Here is a 23,979-nt window from a genome sequence, read left to right as displayed (position 1 = left end):
ATATAGATTTTTATTGATTTCAGGGAGGAAGAGAAAGATAGAAACATCAGTGATGAGAAAGAATCATTGATTGGTTGCCTCCTGCACACTCCACTGGGATTGAGCCTGCACCCTGGGCATATGTATGCCCTGACCAGGCATCAAACTGTGATGCTCAACCACTGAGCCACACTGGCCAGGCTCTAAACACTTTAATTTTTTTTAAAGTTATTTTATCCAGAGCTGGATGCAGGGTAAACTGAAGTCAAGTAAAATGGGGCTGTACTATTGTTATTTTTAAGAAAGTGCTTTCATATGATTTCAACTAAATATTGCATTGACTTTTCAATGCATCTAATATGCCACAGTTTTAAAATGAGCTTAATATCAACTGAAGTCATCCTTAACTCCAGGAAAAAGAAAAGACACTTTCATGTGCAAAGGCACTAGCATTGTGGGAGTTCACTGTGGTTCAATGCATGTATTAATTGAACTACTATCTCATATTGAAGAGTGTATTTTCATTTTGTTTATAGTGGGAAGTGGCTTTATAGCCATGCACAAGGAATTTCTTATCCAGGGGGTATGTGCCTGCCCTATTATTCCTGCAGTGTTGTCAAGGTGGGCTGTGTTTATTTATGTTATACTACTTAATAAAAGTTTGAATTAAACTTCTGTAGTATTCTGTGTCCTAGTGAAAGGGACCAGGTATGCATTCCTTCATATATCCCCACCAACATATGTCATGATCAAACTTCCATGTTGCTTTTATTAAATGAGAAAGGAAATGTTTTATAAAAAAACTATAGATGAATAATAAAGGTAAAGCAGTGTTCATAATTTAAGATAACATCATATACAAATTAATATGCAAAGATTTAAGAAGTTCTTTTGCATATTAAATAGAGTTGTGTACAGGACATGTAAAGTCCATTAAATTCGACTGATTTAGCAAATGAGAATAATTGTTCTTGTGCTGAAAAGAAATTGCATAGGTCATATAAAATATCACATCAAGGCAGACTTGCAATTTCTTTTCCAAAAGCATAAGACCTTCACACTGCTGACTCTGACCCTTGTTTATCTGATCCTTTCCCAAGTCACTGAGCTTCTAGTAAGTACTGTCCAAGTAACCATATTAAAGAAATATTTGAAAACATTAAGACTTGGATTACTTTTTTTAGTGCCTACCCAATGATTGAAATGCTCAGCCCAGGCTTGTTACGATGTTGAAATTAAAAGCTAGAACTTATTAAAATGAATTCATGAGCTATTTGTTGTATGATTCTTTGTATGATTATGTGTTTGCCCATGGAATCATCGAATTTCAATATCATAAATGTTGCATAAAGAGTCAACCTAATCATTAATATGCAGTCACTACTTAAATTATGATATTATAACCTAGAGCATATTTTAAACTTAAATGAGCAAGATGAAATTACCAAATTAGTGGTATTTTACTTTTACAGTAACCTGATATTCCATTCCCTTTGGAAATTCATATTTTTGAAAATAATATAAAGATTAAAATGTTAAATAGAACTACAAACAGGTAACAATCAACTTTGTGTTGGATTTTGCAGCACTGACCCTTCTGGTTTTCTTCAAGTAGAAACTCCATTCTCATGATTGCATAACAATTTTGTGCAATGTGAGACTGCACATTGAAAACATGAACCACACATATTTTTATTTTTACCCTTTGATTATCTGGTATATGGATGGTAGTAATGTTTATTTAATTGAGCATTAGTTAATAATTTTTAGCTATTTGTAAGAATGTGTCTGTATAACTCCAACAATGACCATTATTATACCACAAAAAAAGAATTTCAAAATGGTAGATTTAGAGCCACTCAAAACATCATTTGTCCAACCTCATTATAAAATTAAAGAAACTGAGGGGCAGAAGAGGGAGTAAATCCATGGCCTCTCAAATAAGTATCAGTTAACCAGAAGCTAGAAAACAGGTTTCAACCATTGGTTCAAAGCACTATTTCCTATAGTGTGCTGTCTTGTAGAAATGTCTAATGACATCTTCTTTTGGCATCAGGACCTTTTACCTGACCTTAATGTGATTGCAAGCCGAATGGCCCATCAGCTGGGGCATAACCTTGGGCTGCAGCATGACGATTACCCATGTACCTGCACTCTGGGAACATGTGTGATGGATAAAGGTGGAAGGTAAGGCTCAAATGATATAAAGAACACATTTAAATATTTTGAGAGTGACTTTTGATTCAAATTCCACATTGTAGGGGTATATTGTGATTATATAGAATTTTTCCTAAATATACTCCAGAAGGTCTATTACAAAAACAGTTACGGTAAGGTGCTTCCCTCAGGGAACTAAATCATATTCATTGGTAGTGTATCTCCTAGTGATATAAATAAGAGAAATTCTAAAACTCCATCTGAGCACATTGCAAAAATATATGACAATCAATTAGTCACTATACCCAGCTGCTCAGGAACGGGACACACCCACATGCCTTGGTTTATCATCATTCCTGAAACATCATTCTCAGCAAAGCCTTCGTAGCTACCTGATCCAGTTTTTCAATCCTGTCCCCTCACAGATATACTCTAACAGTGTGCACACCCTCACCCTTTGCTTTAATCCCCCCTTTAGTATTAACCACTATCTAATATAGTCTATGTTTTACATATTTAGTTATTTTCCTCCTCCATTAAAATACACATATCATGAGGTCAGGGGTTTTTTTTGTTTTGTTTTGTTTTGTTTTTCTTTGTTCATTGTTATAGAACCACTGTCTAGAAAAGTCCCAGACACATACAAGGCACTCCCTAGAGACAGAATGAGAGGATGTCCAGCTTGTTCCCAGCATTGAATTAGCTGCAGTCAGGCCCCAAGCCTTGCACATCTCTGAACTCTTTCACAGTAGGCGCACGTAGTGCATTGTATAAAGTAGAAAAAATATTACTTGATGGTAACCAGTACTTCTATATATTGATTAAATGGAGGAAAATAGCTAAAGGACCCAAGCATAGTGACTAGCATAGGGGAAGAATTAATTACTGATATCTAATTTTATATGGTTATCCACATAATTAGTCATTTATTTTCAGGGTCCCACCATCCTAATCTAATCATCTAATTTATTCAGGACTCTAAATGTCCATCTCTATTTGATCTATGTGTCAATAAGGATGGAAAGGAGTCAAAAGAAAAAGAAAATAGGAGGGAGATCAATTTCAGTTTTCTAAAACTATATCCCATTCCGAGGATGTGTTACATATTATTAAATGAATAGTTTGTTTCAACAAATATTTATAGACAACTATTCTGTTCTAGCCACTGTAGTAACTAGTGCCTTTCTTTTTCTATTTTTCATTTTTTTGTTAATCCTCACCTGAGGATATTTTTCCATTGATTTTTTAGAGAGAGTGGAAAGGAAGGGGAGAGACGGAAAGAAAGAAACATTGATATGAGAAAGACACACTGATTGGTTGCCTCCCCCATGTCCCCCGACCAGGGCCAGGGATCAAGCCTGCAACTGAGGTGTGTGCCCTAGACAGGAATCAAACCTGGGACCCTTCAGTCCAAGGGCCAACACTCTATCCACTGAGCCAAGCAGGCTAAGGCAACAGGTGCTTTTCTTTAAAAAAAACAAAAAATTGAACATGATTCAGTCTTTGCACTGAGAAGCCTGTGGTCTTACATGGATGATAACCAAGTATATCGATTAGTTCAAGAAAAAATAAAAAGTGATATGGGAGCAGCAAACAAGGACTATCAGCCTAAACCAAGGTTCATGAAGGATTTTCTGGTGCTATAAAGTCAACGCATTTTTACCATAACAGCATTTGTTGGCTGTGTTTCAATAAGACATTTTATATAATGAAGAGCTCAGTCACTCTGCTGTAACAGAAAGGCAAGAGTAAGAAAAATAAATAGACTTTTATAGTTTACTATTTATATTTTTCTTTCTAAATTATTTATAAAATTTTCACAGTTATTCTACCAGTATGCAATGATATGATTAATGTTTACTTTTAACTTATCTCTAGCATTCCTGCACTAAAATTCAGTAAATGCAACAGAATACAGTATGAGAAATTCCTGAATGATTATAATCCAGCATGCATGTTTAATGTTCCATTTACTGATAACTCAAATGATTCTCCATCTTGTGGAAACAAGAACTTGGATGAGGGAGAAGAATGTGATTGTGGCCCTGCTCAGGTATTTGCAAATGATGCTGTCTTTTTTCTTCTTTTTAATATATTCTTATTAATTTCAGAGAGGAAGGGAGAGGGAGAGAGAGATAGAAACACCAATGATGAGAGAGAATCATTGATCGGCTGCCTCCTGCATGCCCCCCATTGGGGATGGAGCCCACAACTTGGGCATGTGCCCTTGATTGGGATCAAACCCGGGACCCTTCAGTCCGCAGGCCAACTCTCTATCCACTGAGGCAAACTGGCCAGGGCACGTCTTTAAAGTACAAAGTTTGTGCTCAGCTAGAACCTAGGCAGGGATGTAGCCATTAATCAACCATGAAATTCCTCGTAAAAACTTTAAAGACCATGCTTCTTTTTTGTCATTTGGAAACAGGCTGTTGGTGCAGCCTTATCAAAGGCTTCCTACTGAGTAATAAATTGTGTATAATGATCTTGCTGGAGGTCCACTCCATCACAGTCACTGCTTTATATATTAACTAGAGGCCCAATGCACAAAATTCGTGCAAGAGTAGGCCTTCCTTCCCCTGGCTGCCGGCACCTGCTTCTCTCTGGCACCCGGGACCTGGGCTTCTCTTCAGCCCCAGCTTGGTCTGGAAGAATGTCCGGGATGACATCCAGAATGACGTCCAGTATAATTAGCATATTACCCTTTTATTATTATAGATTGGCTCTTCTTGTAAGTAGGGCTTGTTTGTGTCATTCTCTGGTCTCTCATGAACAGTAGGAATTCACTCTACAAAATCCTTCACAGTCAATCCTCTTTTACTCTGGAAATTATGAGGTTAGCTATAGCCTGGTGTGACAGCTCATGTTATTTAAAAAAACTGTCTTATAATTGATCAGGAAACTTCTAACCTTTCATATATATATTACAGTCTTAGTCCCTGAAACATTTAGAATAATCCTTTGAGGCAAATTTTAAAGTAACTCTTCATCAGCTTTTCTTCAACATCGAGTTATTTATTTCAAGAAATTGTATTAGACAATTTCTTCTCAAATTACCAAGTACAGATGCATCAGCTGTATATGTTGATAAAATGTGGTTTTTTTATTCAATTGGTCTGGAGTGGGCTGAGATATTTCATTCCTACCAACTTGAAAGATTATACTGATGCTGCAGGTCCAAAGACCTCATTCTGAGTATGTGCATTGGAGACGTGACACAACTCCAAAAAGTAAGAAACCCACACTTGAAACCTATATGATATGTCACCAATGTCACCCCAATAAATTTAATTTTTAAAAGAAGTCTAGTAGGATGGCAATTAAGGGACTCCACAATTAGAGTGGGAACAAAACATCAAGGTTACAAAACATCCATAGGTTACAAAACATCAAGTCTTCAAATCTCTTTCATGAAATGTACAGAGGCTTTAACTTTGAAATTGATGCCTTTGCCCATGAAGCTTCTTTGTAATGGTTCACAGTTTCGCCCTCACATATGAAGTAACTCACATGACCAGATGCAGACAGTTCTGTTTGCAGTTTAAATTATGAGCAGATAGAGCCTATGTGTCCAACTTGCTGTTATTATTTAATTATGCATTAAAAAGTAAATGTCAGCCTGAAATACCTGGATTCTTAAGGAAAATGTGAAATCAGATCTTCAGAAGTTGTGTTATCTCACATCAAACCTTTAGAATAGAGAAGCAGCGAGACCCTCCCAGAGAACGGTCATCAGGAGAATGGGAGGTCATGAACTTTGGGATACTGAGCAACCAGGTGGGAAGGAAACAAAGTAAAAGTCCCCAACACCAATGGCAAGCAGTAGTCTTTATAACGGCTTAGCAAAAGTAGGTTTACAGAGTTCATTATTGTATTCTTATTTATTATTGTATTATTTTCCATACGAATAACTGTAAACCTACTTCTGCCCCACCTTGTATAGCTGTCATAGCTAAGGACCATGCATTTGTATTTAACTCTGAAACACAAGTGATGCTAAATTTCTCAGAAGCACAGCTGATTAACTCTTCAGACAGGAGCCAAACTGCAATCCAATTTCTGATTTTTAATTTTTGCCAGGAGTGCACTAATCCTTGCTGTGATGCCAACAAGTGTCTGTTGAAGCCAGGATTTGCTTGTGCAGAAGGAGAATGCTGTGAATCTTGTCAAGTAAGATCCGTTGCTAGCTCCAGATTTCTCTGTCTGTAGTCGATTATGTGAACAAAGGACCAACGTGCTGTCTGACCACTAAATTCCTTTGCCACGAATCCCAGACTCGGGCTCGGCTTGCTTGTACACAACAGCAACTCTTCTGAGATGCTCTGACTTCTAAGTACTGGGCAGTGTTTTGGTCTGGGAAGTGGAGAAGTGGGTATGCATTGCTTGGTGTTTCAGAAATGGAGTTACATGGCTAACATTACTCTTGCTTCTTTTAAATCATTACCAAACTATTCAACCTCAGGTTGGGGTGGGGGTGTGGATTGGCACCCCAACAAGAGTGAACAAATAGGGGAAGGGTTATGCTGGAATTGGAGATATGTTTCTAGGCAAGATGACCAGAAATCCCAATGGCTCTGTGCAAGCATTTATTGACATTTCTTTTACCCCACTAGATTGTGAAATCACAAGGGAAAGGGAAGCATGTCTTACTCATCTTGAAATAGTTTCAGAACTCAGCACAATTCAATGCAGATTGAATGGCTGAATGAGGGAATACGTCCATGCAGTGCCCTCCAGTGAAGTCAGGGGGTGGTTCTACTTCATGGGAGAAATCTGATTCTTGGGAATGGAGATTCCTCCTGATAGGCAGGGGCTTCCACGTGTGTGTGTGTGTGTGTGTGTGTGGTAGTGGTGGTGATTGGGGAAGGGGAGAAGTGCTGGAGCAAGGATTGAAGAAGACAAGGTGAACAGAACATTTATTCATTTCTCAGTTTATGTCCATCCTAACCCTGCCCAATGCTGTCCTAATACCACATCTCAAAAACACCATCTTGGCATTGCTTAAATGAATAAAAGCCAAAGCATTCACAAATGATGATAATTCTCAGTGGAATGGAAAAGGAAGGTATGATTCAGTCCTAAAAACTTTTTGAGATAAATTAAATGGGTCAATCTTCCTCCTATTTATTGAACCTTACCTATATAGATTTGCCCAAGATTTAATCTGTCTGGTTTTCTTCAACAGATGAAAAAAGCAGGGTCCTTATGCAGACCAGCAAAAGATGAATGTGATTTTCCTGAAGCGTGTACGGGCCACTCCTCTGCGTGTCCACAGGACCAATTCCAAGCCAATGGAACTCCTTGCAAGAATGCAAAAGGCTACTGCTTCCTAGGGAGATGTCCCACCCGGGACGACCAGTGCTCCGAATTATTTGATCATGGTGAGAGACAGTTACTGTGGGTGACTGATAATGCTAATAGCCGTTATTTCTCTGTTATTGTTCAAAATAATGCCATGTGTGTAATTTTTTTAAAGATATTTCCTAGCACCTCTTCACATATTACCTTTAATATTAATTGACATTGCCTCTAATATTAATTGACTATCTCAGTATGTGGATTAAGGTATGTTTATTACTTTTATATACCCATACTACGTAATATTGAAATTTCAATTACATCAGAAAAAAATAAAGTATTTTATAATACATAATATTCATGCTTTCATTGTTTTACTTTTATTATATCATTTTGTATCCCAGAAGCAAAAGGAAGTCCTGATATCTGCTATATCATGAATAAAAAGGGAGATAAATTCGGATACTGCAAAAGCAAAAAAAGCAAATTAATTCCCTGTGAAGACAAGTAAGTGCCTTGTGAAGAAAAATTAGTGCCCTCCAAGAATGTTTTGCCAGATCAGAGCGGCTCTTGTTCTGTCAGCTGTTAACTTCTTTTTGCTGAGGTGACTGGGACAACGGAAGTGGAAAGGGAGAGAGCACGCATCCCTGTCAGTGTCAGCTGGCATTTATGTACTGTATTCATTTGCTGAAGGTCACAGACTATAAGGAGGAAAGATAGGAAAGATGTTACGTTCTTCAGAGGAAAAGGGAGGAATAAAAAAGAGAAAGGAGAAAATAGGAGGAAGAAGAAAATAAGTAGAAAAGGTTAAAAGAGGAAGAGAGGAGGAAAGAGTGAAGCCATATTAAGAAAGGTAGAAGTTGAAGTTGGAAGAGAAATGGAAGAATTGGAAGTTAGATCTGATTTTTAAAAGCATGAGCTGAGTCCGTGTTTGTTGCTGATACTTGGCAGGACTTTACATGCCATGAAACAGGATTTGGCCTGAAAACAACAGTAGGTGAAAATGGGCAGTCATTGAACTTTCCTTACTTCCAATTACTTCCTAATCCTCAAAACAGAGATTATAGTAATCACACCTCACTGGTTTATTATAGGAATCAACTAACGCGCTCATTGCAAGGGAGAATAAGAAAGAAATCTTAGCATCCTGATTCAAGTTACGCTAACTCAAATTACTAATAAAAATATTCTTCTGTAAGCTTAAGCTAATATAGATTTGTGAGAACCACAAAGATATCAGAGAGAAATATGAGCAATTTATAACTTTGCCTATTCATCTCAGTTCCCTGGGTCAGGACTGGACTGCACCACAGTCTACCCTGCTCCTGGCTCTTCTGCAGTTCGCTGGCAAGCCCGGGCCTAGAAAACAGTGGCCAGGCCACTTCAGGGCAAACCTAGTCTCTGAAGTTCTGTTCTGGTCCCAAGACTGAGAATGCTGTCCCTTTTCTCCAGAGACATCAAATGTGGAAAGATATACTGCACTGGAGGGCAGCACTCATCTTTCCTTGGAGAAGAAAAGATCTATCATATGAAGGTTCCAAAGAAGAATGTCACCACTGACTGCAAAACCTTTTATTTATACCACAATCCTAGAGACTTGGGCCTGGTTGCTCCTGGAACAAAATGCGGAGATGAAATGGTAAGATAAAAACTCTTTGTTTGATTAAACCTTCTTGGCTCAGCCACTGTAAAACATCTTTGGATCCTAGGATTGGGTCCAGAGGGCCTATATAAGAGAAAGCAGGTGAAAAAAATTGGTAATTTTTGTATTGAGCAGAGTAGCAATGACATTTTCACAAATATTCATTTTATTTCAGCTTTATGTAAATATTATAAATTTGCTTAATTAGTGTCTTAGAGAAGACATGGAATAAAATTGTAGACATAATTTTTAAGTTAATTTGGCTATGAAGCAGCCATACAGTTTTCATTTATTTTATTCATTGGGCCATATTTACTGGGCACATACTCTGGTACCAGTGACTGTGCTGGACACAGAGGATGCAAAGATGAGCATACTTGAGAATTTCATAGGTTAAATGAAATATATCATTACAACCCAACACAAGGGCTTTCAAAGTGGTGTGACCAATGTACATTTGAGTCCAGAGGACCCACTTTACTTATAGAACATGGAATGACATCTTACAATGAGTGACGTTTCAGCTTTGACTTGAACAACATTTTTCAACACACAGAAAATGAGCAAAGACTTTTTATGAATAGATACCTACATAATGTATACGGCATGTTAAGGTAACTGATAATTTCAGTGTGGCTGCAGCTTTAAAATAATAAAATTAAATTGAACAGGTAGAATGAGGCCAGATTAGAAAGGGCTTATTATTGCAAGATAAAACGTAAGAATGCATATTAACAACAACAGCCAACTCATCCAGGTTTATAAACACAAGCATATATGGAATGCATATAAAATTTATTTTTTTTTAAATCAGCTCTTTTGAAATTGAGTACTTTCTGTGGTATGGCTTCCCTTCTCTATGTGAAAATCCACAAACATTACAGTATCCTTCATGTAACGTAATAGAGAACTGAATTAGAAAACAAAAACTCAGAATATAAAAGAAGATTAGAGTTTAAAAAAACTTAATAGAGACCAATATTTCAAGCCCAAATATTGAACTATACAGTTTTCCATTAAAATGACTAAATAAATATCAAAATGATAAGGTATGTATATTTGTGAAAATTGAGTTGTGTGTACTAACCACAGCTAGAAAGTTCAGGGATTTCCAACAAGATAAAGTGTGAGGTGTCAGGTTGAAAAAATTAGCAATATTTTATTCACTTCAGGTCAGGAAAATCAGCCAGACGTACAAAGCAGAAGTATGACATCCCCTTCCTAGAATCCCATTAAGAGCGACAGGAATTGAACAGAGGGGTTGCTGGGGGACCCCCCAGTTGCTAAGGAACCCGTCTTGATCTCATAAGTACATTGTGATCGTGTCCTTATTCTTATAAGAGAAGCTTTAGTCCAGAATTCCCCCGTCACAACGGTGCCAGTTCTGGAACCAATTCCTAATGAGAGAATCCCTGCGTGGCAAATGCCAGTCTATGGAGGTATCACAAAGACACTAGGTACAGGATTTTTCATTTTATTTTTACAATAAGATGCTATTTTTAGACATATGGAATTTAAAATGCATAAAGAAATTCTAGTTTCTCTTAGTAGTTATTTTTTCTGGGTACGTTTCTTTTTACATTGTAACCATAACTAAAAAATATTTCCCTACCTTATTTTAAAATTTATCTTTATTGTTGAAAGTATTAGAGATGTCCCCTTTTTTTTCCATTGACCTCCTCCACCCCACACCCACCCCTTCCAGGCCTTTTAATTTGCTGTAGGACAAGAGAGCAAAAGTATTCCAAGGCACCTGGGCGCCCTTTTTCCTTAGTTATACTACAGAACTTAGGACACAGATAAAATAATAAAACCCTAATATGCAAATTGACCGAACAGAGGAATGATTGGTGGAACAACTGGTCACTGTGATGCACACTGACCACCAGGGGGCATACACTCAATGCAGGAGCGATCAAGGGGCAAGGCTGGCTGGCGAGTACCACCTCTGGTCACCTTCCACAAACCAGCAGTCGGACATCCCCCGAGGGCACAGGCCAGGCTGAGGGACGAATTTCCCCAGGGAAGAATTTCATGCACCAGGCCTGTAGTAGATAATAAAAAGGAAAGGAAAGGAAAGGAAAGGGAAGGGAAGGGAAGGGAAGGGAAGGGAAGGGAAGGGAAGGGAAGGGAAGGGAAGGGAAGGGAAGGGAAGGGAAGGGAAGGGAAGGGAAAAAGAAAGGGAGAGAAGGGGAGGGGAGGGGAGAGGAGAGGAAAGAAGAGGAGAGGAGAGGAGAGGAGAGGAGAGGAGAGGAGAGGAGAGGAGAGGAGAGGAGAGGAGAGAGAGAGAGAAGAGAAGAGAAGAGAAGAGAAGAGAAGAGAAGAGAAGAGAAGAGAAGAGAAGAGAAGAGAAGAGAAGAGAAGAGAAGAGAAGAACAGAGTGGAGAGGGAAGAAGAGAGGAGAGGGAAGAAAAGGGGATTAGTCTGTACTCTGACACAAAGGAATTGCTGTAAAACTCTCTGTAGTTCTTCCTTTATTAAACATACAAAAGTGGACAAATTAAAATAAGTATCTCACTATTTCTCTCTAGTTGAGACTTAACTCCATGGGTTGTAAGGCAATGTTCCCCAGTATTCAATCATGTATAGTCATGTATTGCGCAACAACGTTTTGGTCAACAATGGACTGTATATACAATGGTGGTCCCATGAGATTATAATGGAACTGAATTTTCTGTAAGCAATGAAAGGACAGATGTTCAGAAGATGTTTTTTCTCTGATGGAAGAAATATCTGCAGGTGTGGCAATAGATTGCCTCTCACTGACAGCACCTCAATTTTGAGGGCAGAGATCACATCCCAGCCTGTCACCACTGATTTCCTTTGGCACAGAGGAGCTTGTTCCCCCAGCACTGCACACTTAGAGGGTACTACAGCCCTCCAGGTAGCTTGATTGTTTTCAGAGCACACTGCTCTAAATTCTCTGTGGAGGACATAAGATCCTGTACAAGGACACAGGTCCACAGGCAGTAACTTATAGTAATAATTATTTTTTTCTTGAAATGTGATTTTTTCCCATTTTTAAATTTTTTATTTTATTTTCTATTAGTTTCAGGTGTACAGCATGGTAGTTAGATAATCATATATACTTTGCAAAGTGTGCCCCCGATATTGCCAGTACTCAACTGGCACTATACATAGTTATTACAATATTATTGCATACTAGAGGCCTGGTGCATGAATTCATGCACGGGTGGAGTCCCTAGACCTGGCCAGAAATCAGGGCTGATTGGGGCCATCTCGCCTTGTCTGGGTCTGGGGTGCAGGTGAACCAGACTCAGGGCTGTCAGGACCCCAGCAACAAGCTAACCAATGGCTGATTCTGCAAAGAATTGGGCTCCCTCTTTCCTCCTGTCTGGGTCCAGGGTGTGGGTGAACCAGATTCGGGGCTCTCAGGACCCCAGCAGCAAGGTCTGGGTCAGTACACATCTTAGCTACCAGCGGTCATTCAGTCGTTCCGGTCATTCCAGTTGTTTGGTCATAACGGTCGCTTAGGCTTTTATATATATAGATATTCCCTGTCCTGTACTTTACAGCCTCATGACAGAGTACTGTAACTGCCAATCGGCACTTCTCAATCCCTTCCCCTTTTAACAACTATTAAGTGCCATTGCCACTTTAGTAAAAACTTTCTGTGATAGCCTGTCCCTGTACTGTGGAAATATTTTCAGGTTGTAATGACGGAAAGTATAGATAAGTTTTACTGTATGCATTAATTTAATGACAAACAGAGACCTTTGTGACAGGTAGGGTCAATAGAACAACAACAAAATAATTTCCAAAGTCAAAATATTGGGTCCTCAGTTCTACACCCTATCTATGTTAAACACCCTCTTTTCTTACGAATATTACAAAGTTCAAAAATCTGACCACTGCTCCAACATCCAATAGACAAAACTGTATTGCCATGCCTATCCTTTATGTTCCTCTGTCTCTTCATCTCAGTTTCTTATTCCTACTTATCCATATCCTCAGATCACCTTTCACTCCCTCCTGCCAGTCACCATTATGGTGATCTATGCTTTTCCCAGTCAGTTTCCCCTCAGTCTTTCCCATCAATCCAGCCCACTTCCCTGTTCATGGAGCAGCACTGACCATTTCAATGTTCTCTTTCCAACACTGTTGGAAGGAAGCAGGAAGAATTGTGAGACTGTTTATAAGGTCTATAGTAGTGTACAGTAATGTCCTAGGCCTTCACCTTCACTCACCACTCACTTTCTGGCCAGAACACCTTCCAGTCCTGCAAGCTCCATTCATGGTAAGTGCCCTCTTCAGGTTTATCATATTTTATCTTTTATATAATACTTTTATACCTTTTCTGTGTTTAGATACACAAATAGTTAGCATTGTGTCATAATTGTCTACAGTATGCTGTACATACAGGCTTGTAGCCTAAGAGCAACAGGCTATATCATGCAGCCTAGCTGTATGGTAGGCTATACCATCTAGGTTTGTATAAATGCACTCTATGATATTTGTACAACGACACAATCACCTAATGACACATTTGTCAGTATATATCTCTATCATTAAGTGACATATGACTGTATATTAAAAATCTGTTCCATAAGAATAAGCAAAGAGGACAAACAACAACAGGCATAAAATAATTGAATAGTGGAGACCAGTCTGAAGAATCAGAGATTACAGTCCCCTAAGAAACATATATATACTAGAGGCCAGGTGCACAAAAATTTGTGCACTAGGGTGGGTCCCTCAGCCCGGCCTGTGCCCTCTTGCAGTCTGGGACCCCTTGGGGGATGTCCACCTGCTGGCTTAGGCCCGCTACCTGGGGGAATTGGACCTAAACTGGCAGTCAGACATCCCTCTGGCAGTCCAGGAGCCCTTGGGGGATGTCCACTTGCCAGCGGGGAGCAGGCCTAAGCTGCAGTCGGACATCCTTAGCACTGCTGAAGAGGCGGGAGAGGCTCCCACCATCATCGCTGTGCTGGCAGCCATCAGCCTGGCTTGTGGCTGAGCAGAGCTCCCCCTGTGGGAGTGCACTGACCACCAGGGGGCAGCTCCTGCATTGAGCATCTGCCCCCTGGTGGTCAGTGTGTGTCATAGTGACCAGTCATTCCCAGTAGTTCTTCTGTTAGGGTCAATTTGCATATTACCCTTTTATTATATAGGATAGAGGCCTGGTGCACGGGTGGGGGCCAGCTGGTTTGCCCTGAAGGGTGTCCCAGATCAGGGTGGGTATCCCGCTGGGGGTGCCTGGCCAGCCTGGGTGAGGGGCTGAGGGCCATTTTCAGGCTGGCCACACCCCCTTCAGGGTGGGGGTCCCCACTGAGGTGCATGGCCAGACTGGGTGAGGGGCTGATGGCTGTTTGTGGACTGTCCAAGCCCCACAGAGGGAATCCTCACCCATGGGGGTATGGCCAGCCTGGGTGAGAGGCTGAGGGCTGTTTTCAGGCTGGACACAGCCCCTTCAGGGTGGGGGGTCCCACTGGGGAGCCTGGCCAGCCTGGGTGAGGGTCTGAGGCCATTTTCAAGTGGGCCGCACCCCCTTCAGAGTGGGGGTCCTCACTGGGGTGCCTGACCAGCCTGAATGAGCGGCTGATGGCTATTTGCAGGCTTATCAAGACCCCCAGTGGGGACCCTTACCCCATTTGGGTTTGGCCAGCCTGGGTGAGGGGCTGAGGGCTGTTTTCAGGCTGGCCACAGCTGCAGGCTGGAAGCAGGTATCTGGGATTTATTTATCTTCTATAATTGAAACTTTGTAACCTTGAGCGGAGCTCAGAGCTAACAGGGCAGGCGGAAAGCTTGGCTTCCTCCATTGCTGGGGACAACCCAAGCATCCTGCTCGCTCCAGCTCCATGGACACTGTCATCTTAGTTGATTTAATTTGCATATTCACTCCTGATTGGCTTGTAGGCTTGGCTTGTGGGCGTGGCTTGTGGGTGTAGCAGAGGTATGGTCAATTTGTATGTTTCTCTTTTATTAGATTAGATTAAAAAAGAGAATAATCCTTTGAAAAAAGTTAAATTTATACTTAATACAATTTAAAAGAATATTAAGTCCTAAAATGTTATAATTTGCAATTAATAAGCACAGTCTTCAAAGTACAAAACAAATCATGGTCACTAGTTTATTTGTAATTTGAACAGCAAACCATCAAATATGTACTATGTAAAAATAGTAAATTAGAAGCTTAACTTCTTAACACAGAAAAGTTATATAAAGAAATTTTTAAAAATAGCTCTAGTTGGTTTGGTTCAGTGGTTAGAACATTGGCCCATGGACCAAAAGGTTGCAGGTTTGATTTCGGTCAAGGGCATGTACCTGGGTTGTAGGCTCAATTCCCGGCCCTAGCCCAGGCACATGTAAGAGGCAACCAATCGATGTGTCTCTCACATCCATGTTTCTCTCTCTCTCTGTCTCTCCCCCTCTCTTCCACTCTCTTTGATAAAAAGAAATCCTCCATTGAGGAGTAACAAAAAAATAAAAAATAAATGAAAACAAAAAATATAGTTCTAAGAAATATAATCCAGATCTAATAGAGATATCTAGAAATTCTTAGATAAATAAAACATAATAGAGGTAAAATATAATTAAAGAAATAATAACAATAATGTCCTTGAGCTGAGGAATGCATAAAATAAAAACTCAGTACCAGGAACAATTCATAGAAAGAGAGGACATTTATACTTACCTTCACACAATGAAGTCAACAAAAATTAAAATAAACTATCTGAAAAAGAAATTAAGAAAACTCTCCCACTTACAATATCATTAAAAACAATAAAATACTTTAAAATATTTTTAACCAAGGAGGTGAAGTCTATACACTGAAAAATGGGACTTTGATGAAAAAAATTGAAGTCACAAATAAATTGAAAGATATTCTGTGTCCATAAATTGGAAGAATTAATGCTGTTATAATAACATACTACCCAAAATGATCTGCAGGTTCCATGCAATTCCTACCAAAACCCCAATAGTATTCTCTACAGAAATAGGAAAAACAATTCTCAAATTTGTATGAACCACAAAGATTCCAAATAAGCAAAGCAATTTTGAGTAAAGAACAAAACTAGAAGCATGTTATTCCAAACTATGTAGTAATTTACACAACATGGTGGTGGCATAAAAATGGACATCTAGACCAATGGAACAGAATAGAGCTGAGAAACAAATCTATGCATATACAGCCAACTAACCTTTGACAAAGGCACCAAGTACATACAATGGGGAAAGTACAGTCTCTTTAATAAATGATGCCATGAATACCGGATATTCACATGCAAAAGGATGAAATTGGACACGTGTTAGAATATGAGCAAAGATTAACTCAAAATGAATTAAACACATAAATGTCAGGGATGAAACACCAAAACACCTAGAGGAAAACATAGAGGAAAGTTAACTGACATGGTCTTGGCGATGACTTTCTGGATATGACCCCAAAAACACATGCAGATTAATGTTTGAAGAATTAATGACACAGATATTTTAATAATTAAAAAGTTTGTGTACGACAATATTTGAATGCACAGTACATTATTTTCAAACTAGAGGCCCAGTACACGAAATTCATGCATGGGTATGGTCCCTAGGTCTGGCCATCGATCAGAGCTGATCAGATTCCCCACCTCCCCACCCCACCTCCCCGCCTCCTCCTTCCCTTGCTCCCTCAGTGACCTGCCACCACTCCTGGTCACCCGCCATATTCTGCGCCGCCCCCTGGTGGTAGTGCATATCATAGTGAGCAATCAAACTCTTGGTCTCCGGGTCTCCTGGTCGAACTCCCACAGGGACACTTTGCATATTAGCCTTTTATATATATATATATATATATATATATATATATATATATATATATATATATAGATGCCCATCAAATCTTCACAGAAAATTTCTTATTATACAGAATATTCTACCTGTGATTATTTATAATAGAAAAAAATATGTAAATTCTAAGAATAAGTAATTCCAATGTATCTTGGTTTTATTTCTAGGTGTGCATCAATGGTGAATGTGTGAATTTTGAGAAGTTCTACAATTCAACTAGTTGCTCCTTTCAGTGCAATGAAAATGCTGTAAGATTTGACTCCTTTTTAAAGTAATGTCTTACCAGACAGTTATTGACATAGGACTTATTCCTGGGCCTGTGTGTGTGTGTGAGTGTGTATACTCATGCACATGTTTGTATAGTGATTTTGAAATCAAGTGTACATTTGAGAACTGTTTTTCACATATAATAAATAAAATTGATCCAAAGAGCCAAACCAGATATTACATATACATATTGCCAATATTGCAAGTATATGTTTTATTATTAGACTGGTAATTTAGAAACCCAGTACTTAAGCACATAAAATGTCTTTGAGCTGAGGAATGCATAAAATGAAAACTCAGTACCAGGCAGAATTCATAGAAAGAGATGGACACTTAAAGTTTAATGTTGGATCCATCATAATATCACTTATATTTAAATTACATCATGCCAACATTTGCCTAAAGCTTTTGAAAAAAACAACAAATCATTATATATTTTTTTTACTCAATACTATTCAATAATAGCAGTGCCTAGCAGTCATGTTTGTGGGTAACATCTTTCCTAAGCCCAATTAATCAGTAACATTTATATAGAGAGTTGTATATATATCAGGTACTCTTTAAAGTTATATATATATATATATATATATATATATATATATATATATATATATATATATATATATATAATTTTAAAACTTCATAACCACTGAAAAGGTGAGTCCTATTCCTAAGCCCACTTTTACGAATGGAGGACAAGTTAAACTTGTTTTTTGTGAAAGGAAAAGTTGATATTTAAACACAGAAAGAGTGTATGTTCTTAACTATTGCACGATGAACTAAACATAGTTCCCTCACTTTTATCCCACATTACTATAACCTCGTTATTATTAAGCCTAGTTAGAGTCTGTTCCTTGGCTGTGATATATTCAACTTTAGCAAGGGCTGTTCCTTTAATACAATTGACGCCTTCTGGAAAGATAACTCAAGCCATCTTGTTAATCTGGTTTTAAGCTTTTGGAATCATTCTCTTGCTCAAACATCTTCTTCAAGGGTGGTTGATTCTTGTATTTTGTTTGCTTATTTATTTTAAAAATTGATTTTAGTATACGGTTTAATTAATCAATAAAAGTGTGTGTGTGTGTGTGTGTGTGTGTGTGTGTGTGTGTGTGATGTAGAACTAGCTAGCATCAAACTAAGTGAAGTGCAAAACACAGCTTATGCCAGTAATTTGATAAAATTATGATTGACTGTTCTTCCAGGTGGATGGCAGTGAGCTCCAGTGCCAATGTGAGGAAGAAGAGATAATTGTGGAATGGGAAGAATCCTTAAATGTTACCAGTGAGCATCCTAGAATATACTATCCTGCATATATCAAAAGCCTAGCCAGTGAAAAAGCTTTTTTCTTAATTTCTGAGTCTACTACATATATGTTGTGTTTCTGCATGTATTTGTATGGTCTTTTTTTCACATGTTTAAATACTCACATTTGAATTTACTCCCATTGCTTTTTAGAATTAATGTATCTTCTTCTAAATTTGCATTAGGTCTTCTAAGAGCCCATAACTCAAAAAGGCTTTTTCTATAATCTGTCAATAACTGAAAATCAAAACTTTTCTGCTGATTGTGGTTCCCTTAAACATAAGGAGTGTTCAATGCTAACATAGATGGTAATTTGTATAATATTATGGCCTTTTCCTTTAAAATTTAAAAATTGTGGGGAGGGAGAATCAAAGTATTTTAAGGAATAGAGAACTGGTTTGTAACAGCTCAGTTAAATGTTAATATTCTACTGTCCTAAAGTTTAAATCCGGGTTGAAGCTCATGATTGTTTGTTTATTGTTGTTTCTTTTTTAAAATTTCTTTATTGATTAAGGTATTACATATGTGTCCTTATCCCCCCATTACTCGCCAACCTCCCCCCCCACTCATGTCCCACCCCACTGTTGTCTGTGTCCATTGGTTAGGCTTATATGCATGCATATAAGTCCTTTGGTTGATCTCTCCCCCTTACCCCCACCCTCCCCTATCTTCCCTCTGAGGTTTGACGGTCTGATCGATGCTTCTCTGTCTTTGGATCTGTTTTTGTTCATCAGTTTATGTTGTTCATTATTTACCATTACAGATATTTCCATCCTGGTTGTAGTCCTTGTCCTGGGTATCATCGGTATTGGGGGAATCGCATTTTTAATTCGCTACCTAAACTGTATTAAATTGAAGCAAGTTCAGAGGTATGTCTGTCTTCCCTATGTGTTGAAGAAGACCATTACTGAGAATATATTGGCTTTGTGTCCATAGAGGGTACTTGATGGAGGCAAAATATAGCCTCTTATTAAAGACCAAGTAAGAGAAGCCGTATATCAACTTCTAATCCCAATGTTTATCCCAATAGTTCCCAAACTTGATGGCACATTGAAATTACAGGGTTGTTGTTTTGTTTTGTTTTTAATCCTAATTTTGATTTCTCCCTCTTATTTAATTGTTATAGGGTGTAAGCGGAGTATCCATCTTTTAAAAATCTCCTTCTTGGTTTAATATTAACCACTATCTTGTATCCCCTATCGTGTATCACTGTTCCACTTCCTTTTTCATAGCCCACCTCAAGACAGACTGGGAGTGGAGAATAAAGGATACTTCGGTGATGAGCTGCAAACCAGGGCTGAGCCAATCTTACCTGATATTCACCCCCTACACGTGAGAAAATTTCATTTGCAATAATTGATTAACTTAAAAAGTTAATTAATATGTGTTTGAAGTGGAAGTAGCCCTAAATCTAAATGAGGTAGAAGATGCAGAACAGTTTAACATAATTTCATACCACCAAGCCTTCAATCTACATATGGGGAGGGAGAGAATGGCAAGACCCAGTATTGACAAGAAACAATTTAGCCAAATTAGCACACTCATGCTTTAGAGAGTAAGTCAAAAAAAGAATATTCCAGGCTTTCTAAGATCACCCGAAATGTTGGTGTCTGTTTCTACCTCTATATCCTCAATATCCTCAAGGTCACAGAGCAGGATGCTTCTTACTGAGAATGAGGTGCTGAAGGCACCAAGACTCTCAATTGTATGTTTCTTGTAAATTAGCAATTATCATTATGTCATCTTTATTCCTAGCTAAAAGGATGTGATTAAGATAGTGTTCAGCCTGGCTGGTGTGGTGCAGTGGTTGAGCATCAACCCATGAACCATGAGGTCACAGTTCCATTCCCAGTCAGATTTCCAGCTAGTTCTCCAGGAGGGGGCATTCAGGTGGCAGATTATGGATGAATAATGTTTCTCTCTCTCCCTCTCCCTTTCTCTCTCTGAAACCAATAGAAAAACACACACACGAATAAAAAAAGATAGCTTTCTGTCTATACTTCCACAGAATCTGCCTATCACACAAGATGATCTAAGAAGATGCTGCACATAAAATCAGTACAGTCCTTTTCATAAGCTGGTTTTACTGGAATTTCAATAGATATACTTTTTGAATGAAAGATCTTGAGAAATATTTGGAATTCTCTTACCAAATATATTGTTGGAGAGATTCACAAGGTTTACAAGGAAAAATAGTTTCTTCACTTAACCAGAATCATCTTCCCCATCCTATCCCATAGGAATTTACAAACTATCTTAGATTTTTTATGAATCAGGAAGATGCCATCTGAGTGTGTCTGTGCACATGTGCATGTGTATCTATGTATGATATCTGATGCAGTTCCTGACACAACATTTATTTATTATAGAAACCTGCAAGTAGAGAGTTAAGAGGACTTGAAGATTCCAATCCACATGCCAAAATGGTAGGCTCCCAAGACAGATGGTACCTCCCCCTACCCCCCTGTTTACGTTTTTCAAAGGCTAGCATCCTTTGGTGTTCTTTACATACTCATTGACTGACTAGGAACATCCTCTGCTCCTACCAAAAGAATAGAAGAATAGGACGGTTGACATTGTTTCCTCTGATATGCTGACATTTCTAGGATAATCTAGCAGGGCATGCTTTCATTCAAGAGTTTCAGCCTGACCAAAAGAGCGAGCTATAATTCAAGTGTCAGAGTTTCAAAATGTAATGACAAAAACAAAACTTTCTCCTCAAACTTTTTCTTGGCCAGTGTATACAAACTTATGAGCTCTCACGAAGTATTTTAAAGGACATAACAGTACTGGCAATCACAGAAAAGATATCATTTCTAGTGGTAAAGGTTTGTTTTTGTTTGTTTGTTTGTTTGTTTTTTCATGATTGGTTTATCAAAGTTTTCACTTACAAAATCGATTACTGACTATATCTGAGGCAGAACTTCACTTTTGTGTATGTTAGAAAATTTACCTCTGTGTTAGAAAATTTACCAAAATTGTGGAGGGAGACAAAATTATCAAAGGGAGACAAAATTAAGACTATTTGGCAACATTTCAGAGTTTTTGTTTTCTTTCCTTCTTTCATCCGTTCATTGACTTTTGTTGAGTGTCTACAGCAGTGATGGCAAACCTATTGAGCTTGGCATGTCAGCATTTTGAAAAACCCTAACTTAACTCTGGTGCCGTGTCACATATAGAAATCTTTTGGTATTTGCAACCATAGTAAAACAAAGACTTATATTTTTGATATTTATTTTATATATTTAAATGCCATTTAACAAAGAAAAATCAACCAAAAAAATGAGTTTGCGTTTCACCTCTGACATGCGTGTCATAGGTTCTCCATCACTGGTCTACAGTGTACTGGTTTAATATGAAGCTACCCCCCACAAAGCATTCTTACAAGAAATCCTGCCCAATATACCTTTGTTGTTGGGATGGGAAAGAATGGATGTTTCTAATTGCCCTGCCTCTTCACAATGCCGAACCTATCTCATGCTGGAGTGTGAAGAGTGGCACTCCTAGTGCAAGCAAACTGGCTCCCTCTAATGAAAAACTAAATGGTTTTCTTTCTTTTGTGATAGGCTCATTCATTTTACAATAACTGCTTAATTAGCCCTGGCTAAGGAGAGCTGGGAAATGTCGATAAATGCAGTACAGCAATATCCAGAAAGATTATTGCAATTAGTAGATATGAATAAGTAACTGAAATAGTACATGCATATAGATTTTACCAAAACAACTTATTTTTAACCATATGTTTCTATTTAGAGCTTGAAATTGGATATCCAAAATGGCTGTGCAAGTCTAGGTTGAGGCTGCTGGACGCACGATCTTCACAACCTTCCCTCAATCTTCGCTACACAAATGTTGGTAGTTTTTCAAATGTTTTTGTCCAGACAGAAAACATTGAAGAGAAACAACTTCTTTCTGTAATATTTGCCTGTAGAATTCATAACCTGTAATGTAGACATATGCTACAAAACTTACTATAGTTTTTCAAATCCTCTTTAGCTTACTACCAATATAAACAGTCTCCTTGCTCTGGGATTTTCCTATAAAATGTTAGGATAGTTACTTTAAAAGGAATCAAAACCTTGAAGATAATAAATTACAACCCTGAGTCTAAGAAGCAAAAAACCAAACAAAAGTGTTTATATAAGGTTAGTTCCTTGGGAGTATGAAAGCACTTACCTTCATTTGAACATGACATGATTACCACTCATTGTGGGTTAAGTGAAATTCTCTCCCACAGAAAGCCAAGAAATTCAGTGCTAATTAAAAGGTAGATGGCCGTTTTACTCATTTCCTTTTAGTGAAGGAGACAGAACAGTCACCCTAATTGCAGAATAATTCCTAAAATTGTGTTGGCAGCACTGGAGGACTTGAAATGTTCCGGATTAATCCTAAATTCCTAGAATTTAATTTTTAAATTCTCAAATCTTTAGAATTCCTTAGAACCTAACAGAGAGTCAGAGGGTTACAAGAATTTCAGAAAATTTACTCCAGCAGAGAAGAAATGAGATTTCCATGAAGGGCTTGTGATATCCTTGTAATAGATGGATTTGATCATGTAGTGTGTGATTTCTGTGCTGTCTCCACTCCTCCCTGTCAGTTGAGTCCAGTGGGATTGTCCTGGGAATGATTTCAGCTATTTCTGATACCAGTGCTTCTCAGTGTGTTCTCTTGTGCTCTCTACTGTCTTTTCGTTAGCTATTAAGGCTGCATCCAGTTCTTTTTCATTCCTTAAAATAAAGTTTTCAGTGCTAACTGCAAATTTTATGATTCCATTAAATAAATGCTGCAAATCAAGGAAGAAGGCTGGTTGTGCTTGGTGAGATTTTGTTGCTATGCTGACTGGTTGATGAGAGAAAAGAGTGGAGATCAGACAGCAGTGACTCAGCACTTTATACCTAGGCAGTTGATTAAGGATTTGTTGTTCGAATTAAAACCATCCCTTTCAGAAAGAATATTGATAAATATGTACTTAAAGCAGAAGATGCTAATTTACATATTTATGTAAATTTATGAAAAAAGAGAAATTCCATATAAAATATAAAACTTCATATATGCTAGCAAACAATAATCCTCTGGTAACCAAAATGAAGGGACAGTCAGAGACTCATATTCACCTGAACAATACACGTGTTGCTGAGCAGTATACATTTTGGTGACATCTTATTCCCCCTGTAAAAGGATAGCCTTCTTGATTTGTTCTTGTTACCATTGCTCTTCCAGAGAACTTGTCATGGCCACCCACTTCCTCTGCCTTGGACTCTACATTTCCCTAACCATTTCCAGTGATTTTTTTCAAATTTCTTCTTTCCCTCCAATTATGAATGTGTCTGATGCTCCCCAAATCGTCCTGCCTCGTTGCTTCCTGCCTAATCACTCTAAACTTTTAGCCTGCTTCCTTCTCTTCAGATAACCCCAGGGCCTTCTGGTAGCTAAGAACCTTTCCGTTTTAGGTAGTGCTCCTCACGCTTGCCCATACTGTTTCCTATCCCTTACAGATGTTATCTGCACCCCTTTCAAATGTTGCCACTACCTGCTCTGTTTCA

The 23,979-nt window shown here is 38.4% G+C and overlaps 1 protein-coding gene across 1 annotated transcript in view; it reads left to right on the top strand.

The window, feature by feature from the left end:
* ADAM7 (ADAM metallopeptidase domain 7) overlaps positions 1-23,979 on the top strand; it is a 73,152-nt gene that overhangs the window by 34,034 nt on the left and 15,139 nt on the right. The window contains exons 11-22 of the mRNA XM_059695438.1: positions 516-600; positions 2,036-2,166; positions 4,015-4,189; positions 6,214-6,303; positions 7,319-7,514; positions 7,836-7,938; positions 8,884-9,070; positions 17,035-17,115; positions 18,337-18,415; positions 19,200-19,305; positions 19,669-19,768; positions 20,806-20,862. Coding sequence (XP_059551421.1) covers positions 516-600; positions 2,036-2,166; positions 4,015-4,189; positions 6,214-6,303; positions 7,319-7,514; positions 7,836-7,938; positions 8,884-9,070; positions 17,035-17,115; positions 18,337-18,415; positions 19,200-19,305; positions 19,669-19,768; positions 20,806-20,862 — 1,390 coding nt within the window. The remainder of the gene's footprint in view (positions 1-515; positions 601-2,035; positions 2,167-4,014; positions 4,190-6,213; positions 6,304-7,318; positions 7,515-7,835; positions 7,939-8,883; positions 9,071-17,034; positions 17,116-18,336; positions 18,416-19,199; positions 19,306-19,668; positions 19,769-20,805; positions 20,863-23,979) is intronic.

Source organism: Myotis daubentonii, chromosome 5, assembly GCF_963259705.1.
Source record: "Myotis daubentonii chromosome 5, mMyoDau2.1, whole genome shotgun sequence".
Lineage (NCBI taxonomy): Eukaryota > Metazoa > Chordata > Mammalia > Chiroptera > Vespertilionidae > Myotis > Myotis daubentonii.
The sequence above is the reverse complement of the archived record's forward strand: the minus strand, read 5'-3'. Positions and strand labels throughout refer to the sequence as shown.